The 12536-nt window shown below is 41.8% G+C and overlaps 1 protein-coding gene and 1 pseudogene across 1 annotated transcript in view; one reads left to right on the forward strand and one right to left on the reverse strand.

The window, feature by feature from the left end:
- The window catches only part of ATG5 (autophagy related 5), a 44831-nt gene that overhangs the window by 13873 nt on the left and 18422 nt on the right, over window positions 1–12536 (reverse strand). Inside the window, exons 4-6 of the mRNA XM_066613078.1 lie at window positions 9041–9119; window positions 6414–6576; window positions 2866–2960 (exon numbers count right to left, since the gene is read on the reverse strand). Coding sequence (XP_066469175.1) covers window positions 2866–2960; window positions 6414–6576; window positions 9041–9119 — 337 coding nt within the window. The remainder of the gene's footprint in view (window positions 1–2865; window positions 2961–6413; window positions 6577–9040; window positions 9120–12536) is intronic.
- LOC136636999 (5S ribosomal RNA) lies at window positions 11197–11316 on the forward strand (annotated as a pseudogene).

Below are 12536 nucleotides of genomic sequence, written 5' to 3' on the forward strand. Positions count from 1 at the left end.
AAAACAGAATAAACATCCAGACAAGTATGGCAAGTTCAGGTAAAGAGGATTTACTACCACATTAAGTCATGCTAAATAAAGTTTTGAAAACAATTATATAACTAACTGTGCTTATCCTAAAATCTTTTTACTATAGTCAGAATTCTGAGGGCTCACTATCAATAGGCAAATAGAAGACAAATGCAAAAATTTGAGCTCTGGAGCTCAAGAATTCTTAAGACACAACTGCACACAATTCAAACTAACTTTCTTCCTTTTCTTACCTTGCCTCAAGTAACATTATCAAAATATCTATGATCACAAGCCATTCCATGATTGCAATTTGCGTAGCCTCTCTTCAGCTGTATTCATTCTAAGTTCTTGCATAGTCATGGCTTCCAACCAACAAGAAAATTAGCGCTGACAGGACGTTTTAAAATGTTGTTTCATTTACACAATATGTCCCCACTCCCTTCCCTAAATCATCTGTGCAAATATTTTCAGTTGTCTTTGAATCACAATATTGTCAAGGATTGAAACTAATCAAATGTCACATAACCCATGAAGACAAGCCTGCATACAACCATTTTGAAAAATATTTATACTCTTAATGTTAGATCAATTCAATTATGAAGCACTGTTGTTCTTTTGAAAGCTAATAATTACATAGTTCTTAAGAATTTGAAACAAATGTATATGTAGCATGCCCATAGCGGAAACCTTAAGTTGTCATGGTCTGTTATTTAGCAAAATATTATCATTATGTCTACAACAGTATCAAAGTAATGTCAGCAACACTTAACCTAAATAATATGAATGTCTCAGAGACTGTGGTTGAATTAAAGGCAGCCATTAGAATTACACACACATCTGGAATGAAGTTAGACTTATTTATTTTTATGTAGTAAGGTTTATTACAATTTTGTCTAGACAATAATGCTGAAATGATTTTGGTCACAAATAGTTTAAGGACAATTTTCCTAATCATATGTGGGCAACAGCCCATGTCTTCCTCACATCCTTTCATTTGGCTGGATATGTTGTAAGGAATAAATGCAACTCTCCTGATCTCCTACATGATTAAGAACAGCATTATTTTAAGAACTAGGGATAAATTATGGCAACTGTTTAGACTGAGTCTTCCACACAGACTGCTTATGAATCTCTTACCTCCCTCCTTCAAAATTCCACCCCCCAAAACCCTAAATTCCATTCACAGTTTATTCAAGTTACAAGTATTGTTCCCATAACTTTAATACAAGCCTAAACTACACTGCCTGCAGCATTAAAAAAAACAAAACACCACACTGTAGCTGTTGTGGCTCAGCAGATGCAGATACTTGAAACATGGTCCAAGAACACAACACCGAATCTGCTGCTCCCTTCAAGGTAGAAATATCTACAAAGCCAGAAACTCAAAAACACTCTAATAGATATGTTCATGGTTAATGGACGTGTGAGCTAGAAGGCCAGCTGGCCTGCCCCGTATCCAATGTGGGGCTGAGGCAGGCTGTAGCACAAGTCGGAGTAAGGGGAATGAACTACCCATGTTGCACCACTGCCAGCCCTATGGGGCTACTAGGATTTGCACCAGCAAAATCACCAAAACAAATCCGAGCAGCCTAGGTTAGGCCGATTCGGCTGGGGATGGGGGTTAGGATCCTAAGTGCTGGAGTCCAGACCCACACCCCCATCTAGGCCAGCCCACCCACGGCCCATTACTTCATTCTTCCCTCCCCCCCACCATCTCCAATCCCCCCCCCCACCAGTCATCCTTAGCCAGCACAACCTTACCTTCTTTGGCAGGTGCAAAAGCTAGATGCAGCCTCCACAGGCTGGCATGCATTCTTGCGCTGGCCCAGTTGACTCTGGAGGAGGCGTAAACAGCCTTATGACATGTTTGTGATAGTACTGGGCCAGCGCTTGGATTGCACTCTTAGCTACACTAGTAGCTAGTACTAGAAGTACTCCATTCAATATTGTTGTGGGTAAACTCAATTTAAACTTATATTTGCATTTCTATTGCAGTATTTACTTACAAATTAATATCCTGACCTTCATGTTCCTACTTCAACTTACAACAGTATTCAAATCAAACCCCAATAATAACCAATATGTATTTAAAACATTATAATATCAGAGCAGGTGAAAAAAGGGAAACAAAGTAGCAGCATAATTAAAAAATAATGAGGACCAAGAAATCAGACCAGAAATCTGAGGACCAAGAAAGGCGGTATAGAAATACCTGTATAAAAAAGCCACCTTCTTTTGCAAAGGAAACCAAGATCTGGCATTATGTATTAATTGATGTTTAGTCTTAATTCAGATTGCAGTTTGAGGATGTTGCAAACTGACTGAAATTTACTTTGTCAATGTCAGTTTTCCTACTGAAGAATTGACTTTTACAGCAAAAATACAAGATGGGAAGTCTGTAATCCCAGTTCCATGTGAATTACATGTTCACAAAAGCCTCAGAGCAGCGAAGGCTATACAAAGAATATCTGTAATTGAACAACTTTAACAAATTCAAAAAATCTAATGTCCCCTGATCCACATATACAAAGACACTCTAAAATGTGAAAAACTGGTAAGATATTAAAATCAGCATTTTACAAATTGGGAGTAAACACTTTTTATTCTACAAAGACTAGAACATCATGAACTAAGACAAAATTATTCTGCAAGCATTCAAGCTTAAGAAACAGGAATCCAGTTTCCCACAAAATTAAAGTTGGAACCAGAAGTGTTTGAAATATATAGAAACACCACAAGGATGGCCATTTTCCCTAGATTTTTTAAAGTAGTTTGGCATGCCAGAATTAACCCATTTTAAAATTGGTTACCCAAGACTGAACAATATTACCCAAGATAAAATGTATCTCTTACCTGATATATTCTAAATGGAATATAGCGAAATCCACTATCTTCTGGTGGATACTCCATGAGTTTCCGGTTTATAGCCCAAAATTGGTCAAATTTGTCTAAAAATAGAAAAAAATTCTTTCTGAAGCTTATAGCAATGGAAGCATTCAAACAGAGGCCTGCAATTTTTTTTCTACATCAACCTTCCCTCAGTGCTTACAATGACAAAGATGCCTCTATTCACATTCAGGAATGAAAAGATGGACTCAATCACATAGTTATTGGTGAAATTAATCACAAACTATGTTCACTGAATTTTTGTAACGCAGGCTCATTTTTGTGACAGCCGTTCAAGTAAAAAAGGTAACCTAGATTTTTCCCCTGCCAAATTCACTGAAGACATCTTTTATCCAAGGTGACCTTCTCATCAGGCTTATAAAACACGGGTGATCCCTCACATCAAAATGAGAGCTCGTCTAGTGTCTTCTATGATAATGAAATAACCACACACGCATACACAAACACACACACACAGGGGGCTGTCTGAATCAGAAGATTTTCTGAGAGCTCTGCGGGATTTTTCTAATGCTAGGGCTACCAACTCATCAGAATCCCTGGTTGCCCTCTGGAATGAGCCATGGTCAAGGCTATGGATCAGATCATTTGAGAGTAACCTCCACACCTTCTCATATAGTCTATGCCAGTCTCACACATTTAGCACCAGGACCCACTTTTTAGAATGAGAATCTGTTGGGACCCACTGGAAGTGCTTCTTAACAGAGTAGCTTTAACAGAGTAGCTTGTTAAAAGTACAGGTCTGTAGTATCTCACCAAATGCAGTCACATACCGTGGTAGCATCAAGTCTAATATATTAAAAATAAAACACTGATATGAATGAGGACCCACCTGAAATTGGCTCACAACCCACTTAGTGGGTCCCGACCCACAGTTTGAGAAACACTGCTCTATGCTGAACCCTCATTTTTAGCTGCAGGCGATGAAATGGCTTGGCAAATTCTTGAGTGACAGTGGTGGAAAATTCTCAAAGAATCCAACTGAACACGTTAGAGCTTGTAATTAGGGCCAACTCTGTGGCAGTGATAGCAACCAAGGTGTTTTTTTCTTCTTCTACTTTTTAACCTTTTTATTGTATTTTAATGAGCATTGTAAGCCATCCCAGGCATTATGGGGGGGGAGATAAATAATTCAAAGCTATGTCATCAGGTTATCAGCCAATTCTTTGTATCTTTGAGAGGGGTTCCCTAACAATCCATAAAGCATTCAAACTACAGCAGACCCTTGCTTTATGAGCGGTTCAGCATACAGCAAAATCACTTATGATGGAATCTCCATAATAAAATAAGGTTCATTATACGATAAGTTAAGCACTTTATGAAAAGTGTGCACCACCATGACTAATGTGAGATAGGAAAGAGGGAGTAGTGGCCAGTTAGTGTATGACATGGCTGAGCACAGGAGCTCCTCACATCTTTGTTCCTCTCCTGGCAACAATGCCACTTTTTCTGAAGTGGCTGAGGCAGGGCCATGGTGAACACTTGAGAGAATAGAGGAGGAACGGGCTGAGTGAGCGGCTGCAGTTGGTTGCACTTTGCAGGCAGCTCTGCGTTGTGTGTATGGTTTAAAGATGTCTAAGCTCACTAGCAAACTTGAGATGCAAAAATCTGGCAACAGTATTCTCTTGAGTCTCAGTGAGGTTTTAAGTACTACACCCTAGAAGCAGGCTGGAGGATGAAAGAAAACTCTGTTCAGTGGAAGTGCTCCTGGGATCTTGGAATGAATGACCAAAAATCAATTACTGGATACACTTTATGGAATCTTTGGAGCAGATTAGTATTATACAGTGTACGGTTCCCTGTATCCAATTCTGTTGCAGTCTCAAGAGGTTAGTGATAAGTATATATACATACAACCGCAGATCTAAACTGGAGTCTGCCGCAGTAGTGTATAAAATGGAGGGTCAAGGTGCAATTTAAAAACACAGGACCTGACAGCAATGTTGCATCTGATCAGTGTCATGAAGCACTGCAATGGTGCTTACACAAGCAGTTAAACCAAAATGATACAGGTATGAAGACAAAACACAATGTTTCATAGAAAAAGCAACTTGCAGATGTATCACTAAATATGAGGCAGTTATCACAACTGCTACTTTCTTTTCTTTTTTGTGGTCATGAATTTTGTTTCACAGGAAGGTTTAAAATCATCCTATTTAGAATGAAAGCCATACTGAAAGATACAGCATATATTAAAAAAGTTCTCTTGGTTTCATAAGTTTTTCCTTATTTCTCTTTTACTAAGGGCTGAAATATAAAATTAGCATTTGAAAGCTTTCAAAACATTATCTGTTGGGTTCCACAGGTGCAGTTTCCAGTGACACACACTGAAACCCATACAACTAACATTTCTGGGCAACCTCTTATCTTGGATTACCACAATGTTCTTCCAAACAAACCAAAATACATTTCTGCTTGAAACCTACAGTGAAGAGGATCTTTCATAAGCTGAATAAAGAATGATAGTAGCAGAGCAGGCCTTAGAACTTCACCTATTTGCTTGATTAATCCATTTTAACTTGATTAACCCATTTTTGCCCAGCCCACACATGTACACATTTGGTCCCTGTTGTATATATACAATGTTGGGCAGAAATGGTTCAAGCATACTGCTTGGTATCCAGGGGTGAAGCCTGTCATAGTGATGCCTGTACTTGGTGATACATCTACCAAGCTGTTATTGTTTTTAAATTGTTCTCCCTGTCTTCTCTAAATGTTTCATGACTGCCCTGCATTACTTCCTAAATGTTCAGGATCAAATAGGAAGTAAACTGAGCAGGCAAAGTATTGCAGAAACACCAAGTCCTGCAATTTTCAAACTTTTAAACATGGGACATTTAGACCCAGGAAGACTAAGATGAAAGCTTGCAGGGACAGAACCAAGGGAGATCTTAAAAGATCCTACCACTAAATGCAATTTTTATAGTTACAACTTTTTCTAAGAGAGATTTTTTTTTCACTCAAATACCCACATATATTGTTTTTATGGAAAGTTTATAGTTTCATCTCCTACGCCCTCCTTACAATAGGTCATGCACAGTCAAAATACCTAGCCTGAAGAACATGTAAGAGATAAGTTCCTTCATGCAGCATTTAAATAGCATATACGACTAATACTGAAAATATAGGATAGAAAAAGAGAAATTAGTCACAAAAGTCACATCAACAGAATCCCAAGCAGCTCCAAAAGATAAACACTTTGAGTTGTAACCAATTACAAACTGTAATAAAATTGGTCAGTTGTTTGATATTAGGTACATCACCACTATACTTTTTAGTGGAAGATTCACAGTAAACCACCATTTTTGCATCAGAGATGCAAAAGATGAAAGAGATGAAAGACTGGGTGAATCTTATCCTAAATGCAAAGCATTCTTCATCTCTAATTAAGGAAAAAGCTGACAACTACATCACCACTTTAAAATAATATCTTACGGTATAAATATAGCAGCCTGCTAAAAAACAATCCAGTCATTTTCTTTAGAAGTTGTACTTACCATTCTGTAATCCCATCCAGAGTTGCTTATGATCTTTTTTTTGCATTTCATTGATAACTTGACTCTTATGCTTCAAGGCATCTGCTTCTTTTATACAAGACATGAAATGGGCTTCTATAACATCCTTAGAGGGACAGTGCAGAAGATCTTTCTCTGGAAAGTTCTAGAAGCAATAAGTACAAATATTTCATAAGAACAGTTCATCAACTCAGAGGTCTTTAGAGCAGGGATGTCCAAACTTTTTGGCAGGCAGGCCACATCATCTCTCTGACACTGTGTCAGGGGCCAGGAAAAAAAATTAATTTACATTTTAAATTTGAATAAATTTACATAAATGACTATATTAGAGATGAAACATATAAATGAATGAAGGTCTTGCAATAACTCAAGACCTAGAAAAGGCCTTGCACAAAGGAAGGTCAGCCTTTCCTTTGCTACCACTGCTGCATCATAGACGGTAAACAGCAAGCAGTGGAGGGACCTCTCATCCCACAACTCATGCAAGAGGTCGAACAGTTGGCCGTCATGCTGAGAGCAGTTGCGTCAGGCCAGTGTGAGCTCCAGCAAGTCTCCGAAGGGACAGAGGCTCATTGGAACTGGAGGCTCCCTGCGGGCCGGATTGGGAGTCCTCGAGGGCCACAAGTGGCCCCAGGGCCAGGGTTTGGGCACCCCTGCTTTAGAGTAACCACAAAGGCATGGTTCATAATCCCCATCAGCCTTAGGGTCTAATCCTATCCAACTTTCCAGAGCCAGTGCAGCTCCAAGGTAAAGGAACAAATGTTCCCTTATCTTGAAGAGGCCTCCACAACTGCCCCCCCACCACTGGATGCAGCACATGCCCCCCTTCCAGCATGGTTGCATCAGCGCCGGAAAGTTGGAGAGGACTGGGCCTTTAATGGCTTTAATTTATAACTTCAGTTTAAGATGCCTTGCACTAGGGCAGCCATTTTCAACCACTGTGCCATGGCACACTGGCTTGCCAAGGATGGTCTGCTGTGGGGCTTTGGGGTAGAATTATTTGTTAGTAGGGCCACTGAGGGATGTGAACCCCTGCTGTCTGTGCAGTGTGCCTGGTCAATTGTCAAAAAACCGATGGTGCACCTTGATAATTTTAGTGTATTGTCAGTATGACACGAGATGAAAAAGGTTGAAAATTGCTGCGCTAGGGTAAGTAGGATGTTCCAGGTTTCCAGCTCAGGTTAGCAACAAGCAATGGAAGATTTCCAACAACATGTCTAGCCACCATATTCCACCTGCTGGAACTTGCTCCTAAGGATGTGAGATATTGTCTCCTATAACCCGTTCACAGCAAAGCAGGCAGGAGACAAAGTCACTAGAAACTGGGGGATAGTGAGACTTCCTATCCCTAGGATCTAGGTCTTAAGTACCCTTTGCTATCCCTAAAGGCAAGGCTACTAAAAGCATACACAGGCATGTCCCAGTATCCATGGGGGGAATCAGTTCTGGAACACCCTGCAAGGTACCTGAATCCACGGATACTGGAGACGCCATCGCTGAGTCTACCCGCGGCCTCTGCAAGGCTCAGAATGGCTGTTTCAGTAAGAAAAAAAATCACTTCTTATATCTTGTCAAACCAGAAACGTTTTTATCCTTTAAAAGGCATTTTGAAGGTCTTTTAAAGGCATAAAAATGTTACTTCCAGTATTACGAAAATAAGAAGCGACTTTTTTCCTGTCGAAACAGCTGTTCTGAACCTTGCAGGAGCCGTGAGGTGTGTGGCCTCTGTAGGGCTCAGAAGAGCTTCCGGAGGCGAAGGGAGCACAGTTTGCCTCACCTCTAAAGGGTGTGGCGGGGGGAGGGGGTCGCATCCACAGTGAAACAACAGATATAGGATCTGTGGATTCCGGCCCCCCATACTCTCAAAAAGCACATTCTGTGCTAGATTATTGATATACAGGTGGGACCTAGGTATCCACTGATTTTACTCACCACTGATACTGAGGCCCACATTTAAATGCTTTATAACAAGGAAAGAAGCACCAAAATCCAACTTCCCACCTTCGTGCTGTTAATTATAATTTCATTCCATGAGATTCCATTATTCACCACATCTAGTGGCTGAATGCGGTATAGCGTCTATACCAATGCATTCTGGAGTAACAATGGAGGAACAAGAAACCTAGAAGTGGATCTTTAAAACTATTTTTCCACTGCTTTGGTATCCACTGATTTTTTTATCCACTGGGGTTCCAGAACAGAACTTCAGTGGGTAACAAGGCATGGCCTGCATGTGCAGTTGGCCTGAGTACTCACAGTAGCATACGTACATAAGCAGCAATTGAACTTTGTCACATTATAGACCATTGATCTAGTTTGCCAACAACTGCATACCTTTATATAAAGCTCAGTGTGTGAGAGATGCCTGAAAGACTTAAAACTAAAACTCTATGCATTCTACAATTGAACTAAAGTCAAAGTGTAAATGATAATGGGGAAATGTTTGTAGGCCCCTAATAATGAGTGACAGATTATGACAAAGCATGTGTAAAATCCCATTTTCTACCTACCATTAATTGCTCTCTCTTCACCACATCCATCCAAGAAATGGCAACACCTGCATCTGGTTTCAAAACACTATAAAACTACAAACTGGATTGTATCCGTACCTTAAAGTGTACTGTGATATTCCAAGGAAGAGCTGTATTTGATGCATGAAGATCAAAAAGCAAACCAATAGGGTAGTGCCTAGAAAAAGGAGAAAACGTTAAAAGCAAGAAACTTAAATGTTAGACTTGCAATAGTAACCATTTTTAATACAAAATTAAATATAACAATATTTAAAAGGATCCAATAAAATTACTGAAAAGAAGAGGCAACTACAGAATTCAGCACTTTCCCAGGCCCTCAAAATAATTTAGCTCAGTGTAATCCAACTTTCTGCAGCCAGGGGGCCACATGACCTCTGGTTCTGCAAACCTATAAATCAGTGGTTCTCACATGTTTTAGGCTGAGACCCACTTCTGAGAATGACAATCTGGCCGGGACCCACCGGAAGTGATGTCATGACTGGAAGTGACATCAAACAGGAAGTGCCATCATTGTTATACCAGAGCCTGAAGTGATGTCATCAAGCAGGAAGTGACATCACTGTTCTCACATAGGAACTCAAATGGCAAATGATAAAATAAAATATTGCAGCTCAGAAGCTTTGTCCAATTCTCCTCCCCTTCTCCCCCCCCCCCCCCCGCTACCAATGGCTTCTCAGAGCACAGTAAGCCACAAATTGAAAATCAGGCTCAGAAAATGGTGTCTTGCTCAGTATAACTAGAAAAGCCAAACAAACAGCAGTTTGCAAAGAGAGCCCAAGGAAGGATTGTTGTCTGCCTTGCATTTCAGAGACCATTCTTTGCAACAGATGCATCTTTCCACATACATCTCTAAACTATGTCATCAACCAGTCTCTTAGAGTTGTATTGCATACTATGCACATGTTGTATTAACAGGACAATCCAATGCATGTCTACTCAAAAGTAAACCTCATTGTGTTAAGTTGGGCTTACTCCTTACTCCCAGGAAAGTGTGCATAGTATTGCAGTCTAAGGGTATGGGGACAGAGGGATGGAAAGGGCTGGAGGGCAGGGTTCAGTCATTGCAGAGGTTTGGAGTTTTTTTGTTTGTTTGTTTGTTTTTTGAAAGAACCAGAAAGAGAGAGAGGAGGCAAAGGGGTGTCACAACATGGACCACTGAGTATCACACTGCAGTTCCAACTTGTGCGAGTGCATATTCCACCCCCCCCCAATTAATTTGCTTAAGAAAAGGAAAAAAAGATCAACCTTCAGTCTGACTGCCCCATTTGAAGTGATTCAGTCTACTGTTCCTATCCCAGAAGACCAATTGAAAAGCAGTGAAGCAATACTTGAATCTACAGTAGGCTATTTACACTTCCCCTCAGTGGCAGAAAGATGAGGTCAAATTATATTAAATACATACAGGTGGAGCCTATTTATCCGTGTTAATTCCATTCCGTGACTCAGCACAATTAACAAAAACACATTGTGCTAAATTCCATAGAGTTATGCAAATACACTGCAGCCTGACACTTCCGGATGGAAGGAAACTAAGGCAGCTGTTATCAATCCCCTCCCCTCCATACTCAGCCCTCCCCGTTGCCAGCTGCCCAGCTTCTTTCACATGAGATGCTGATCTTTTAATACTCCAGCCCTATGCATTTCTACTCAGAAGTAAGACCCATTCCGGTCAATGGGGCTTACTCCCAGGAAAGGGTGGAGAGGATTGTAGGTTATATCTCATGATTTGCTTGGTGGGAAGGCTTGCTTGTGTTGGTGATTGCCTGCACCATCTCAATGGGGGGGGGAATTTGGCAAACACTCCCTGGGTTTTTTAAAGCAATCCCCTCTGTTGCTACCACACCTGCCCCATGTGTGTGTGAGTGAGAGAGAGCGAGATCGCGAGCGAGCACGCATGCACACACACTAGCTCCACCTTGCTGCACGTGTTCTGGCTACAGAGATTTTCAGCCCCCCCTCCCCCTCTTCAGCCTCTTTGCTGGCTCAGGGGCTCCAGGAGTGTTATTGTTTCTTTGCAAGGGGAACCTCTTCCAGGGCTCCAGGGCTATTTCCCTGCCTGGGTGAGGCAGAGCCTTTTTGCAGTGTTTTGGACTGCGTGCAAATGGAGTGAGATGCCAGTGCAGGGCAAGGGAGGCAAAGGTGTGTGTGACTTTTGGTTCCCCGCCCCATTTTCATTGAGACAAATCCGCAGATAAAAAAATCCATGGATAAATAGGCTGCACCTGTAGTTATATTTTAGCAGCAACTGTTACCCTGCAGATGCCCAATCTCATCTGATCTCGGAAGCTAAGCAGGGTCAGGCCTGGTTAGTACTTGGATGGGAGACCACCTGGGAATACCAGGCGCTGTAGGCTTATACCATAGTCTTTCAAGACTGAAGGTTGCTAACCAGTAGTTATATTTTGTATCTGTGTGATCCACCTGACTTGAGAGTAAGTCTCACTGAACTCAGAGTAGAGCTTGCTTCTGAGTAGACTTCTGAGTAGATCTGCAAAGGGTTTGTAGCACCTCAATTGGAAGTTAATCAGCAAGCTCTTTGTGGCTGGAGGGGGGTGGCAGGGGCCTCCCTTTGTTATTCCAAGGAGTAGAGAAATGGCTCTGCAAAGAGACCCTCACCCCCGCAATGACCAAGGAGAACACTTGGAGGCAAGTAATTGTCCTGTTGCTGCAAAGTAATAACAAAGGCAGGCAGGGTGACTCCCTGCCGCCTCAACTGACTCCACTCAAAGTGGGATTCAGCCTTGGAAGGTGAAAGGAGGGAGGGCAGGTCCCCTCAGACATCTTGAATAATTAAGGGAGGAGATTATTATTATTACTATTAACAGTATTTATATACCGCTTTTCAACTAGGTATATAACTAGATTCAACTAGATTAGGGGGACATTCAAATGGGGGGACATTCAAAAAAAGAGAAGGGCTCTGCCACCCCCTCCCAAGGATTGCTGCAAGTAACAAAAGAAGCCCTAGAAGGAAAGGGAGGAGGTCCACTGCCCTGAATAATTAAGGGGGGGGAGAGCAAAGACCAGGAAGTGCCTGCCTTTCCAGGCACTTGAAAAAGCAAAGCATGCAGCTCACCTCTACATCGAGAAGCACACACTCTGACTAAGCAGGCTCAGCCTTGCTCTTTTGCGCCTGGGTGGAGCTTACTGCTGTTCTAGCCAGGGAAAGGCTGTAACAGCTTCAAAGGTGGAGCCGACAGTCTATTTTGCCAGGCTCCAGTTTCCAAGATGGCAGCACCCACTTCAATTGCCAGGTTCCAAGATGGTGGCTCGCACCTTCTTGGGACCCACCTGACATCAGCTTGCAACCTACTTGGTGGGTTGCGACCCACAGTTTGAGAAACCCTGCTATAAATAATTGGTGGTGACATGACGACATTGCCACCATTATTTCCATGCTCTGAGCCTGCTGAAGTCATTCAGCAGGCTCAGAACATGAGTGGTGGAGGCAGGCGCGGCAGGGCTTTTTGATCACTATGCTGCACTGTTCTGGCTTCTCCTTCTCTAAAGGAGAAGCAGGAACGGTGCAGCAAGGAGACCAAAAAGCTTTTGAAGAATGAGGTGGTGGTGAGGC

This window comes from Tiliqua scincoides, chromosome 1 (genome assembly GCF_035046505.1).
Source record: "Tiliqua scincoides isolate rTilSci1 chromosome 1, rTilSci1.hap2, whole genome shotgun sequence".
Classification (NCBI taxonomy): Eukaryota; Metazoa; Chordata; class Lepidosauria; order Squamata; family Scincidae; genus Tiliqua; species Tiliqua scincoides.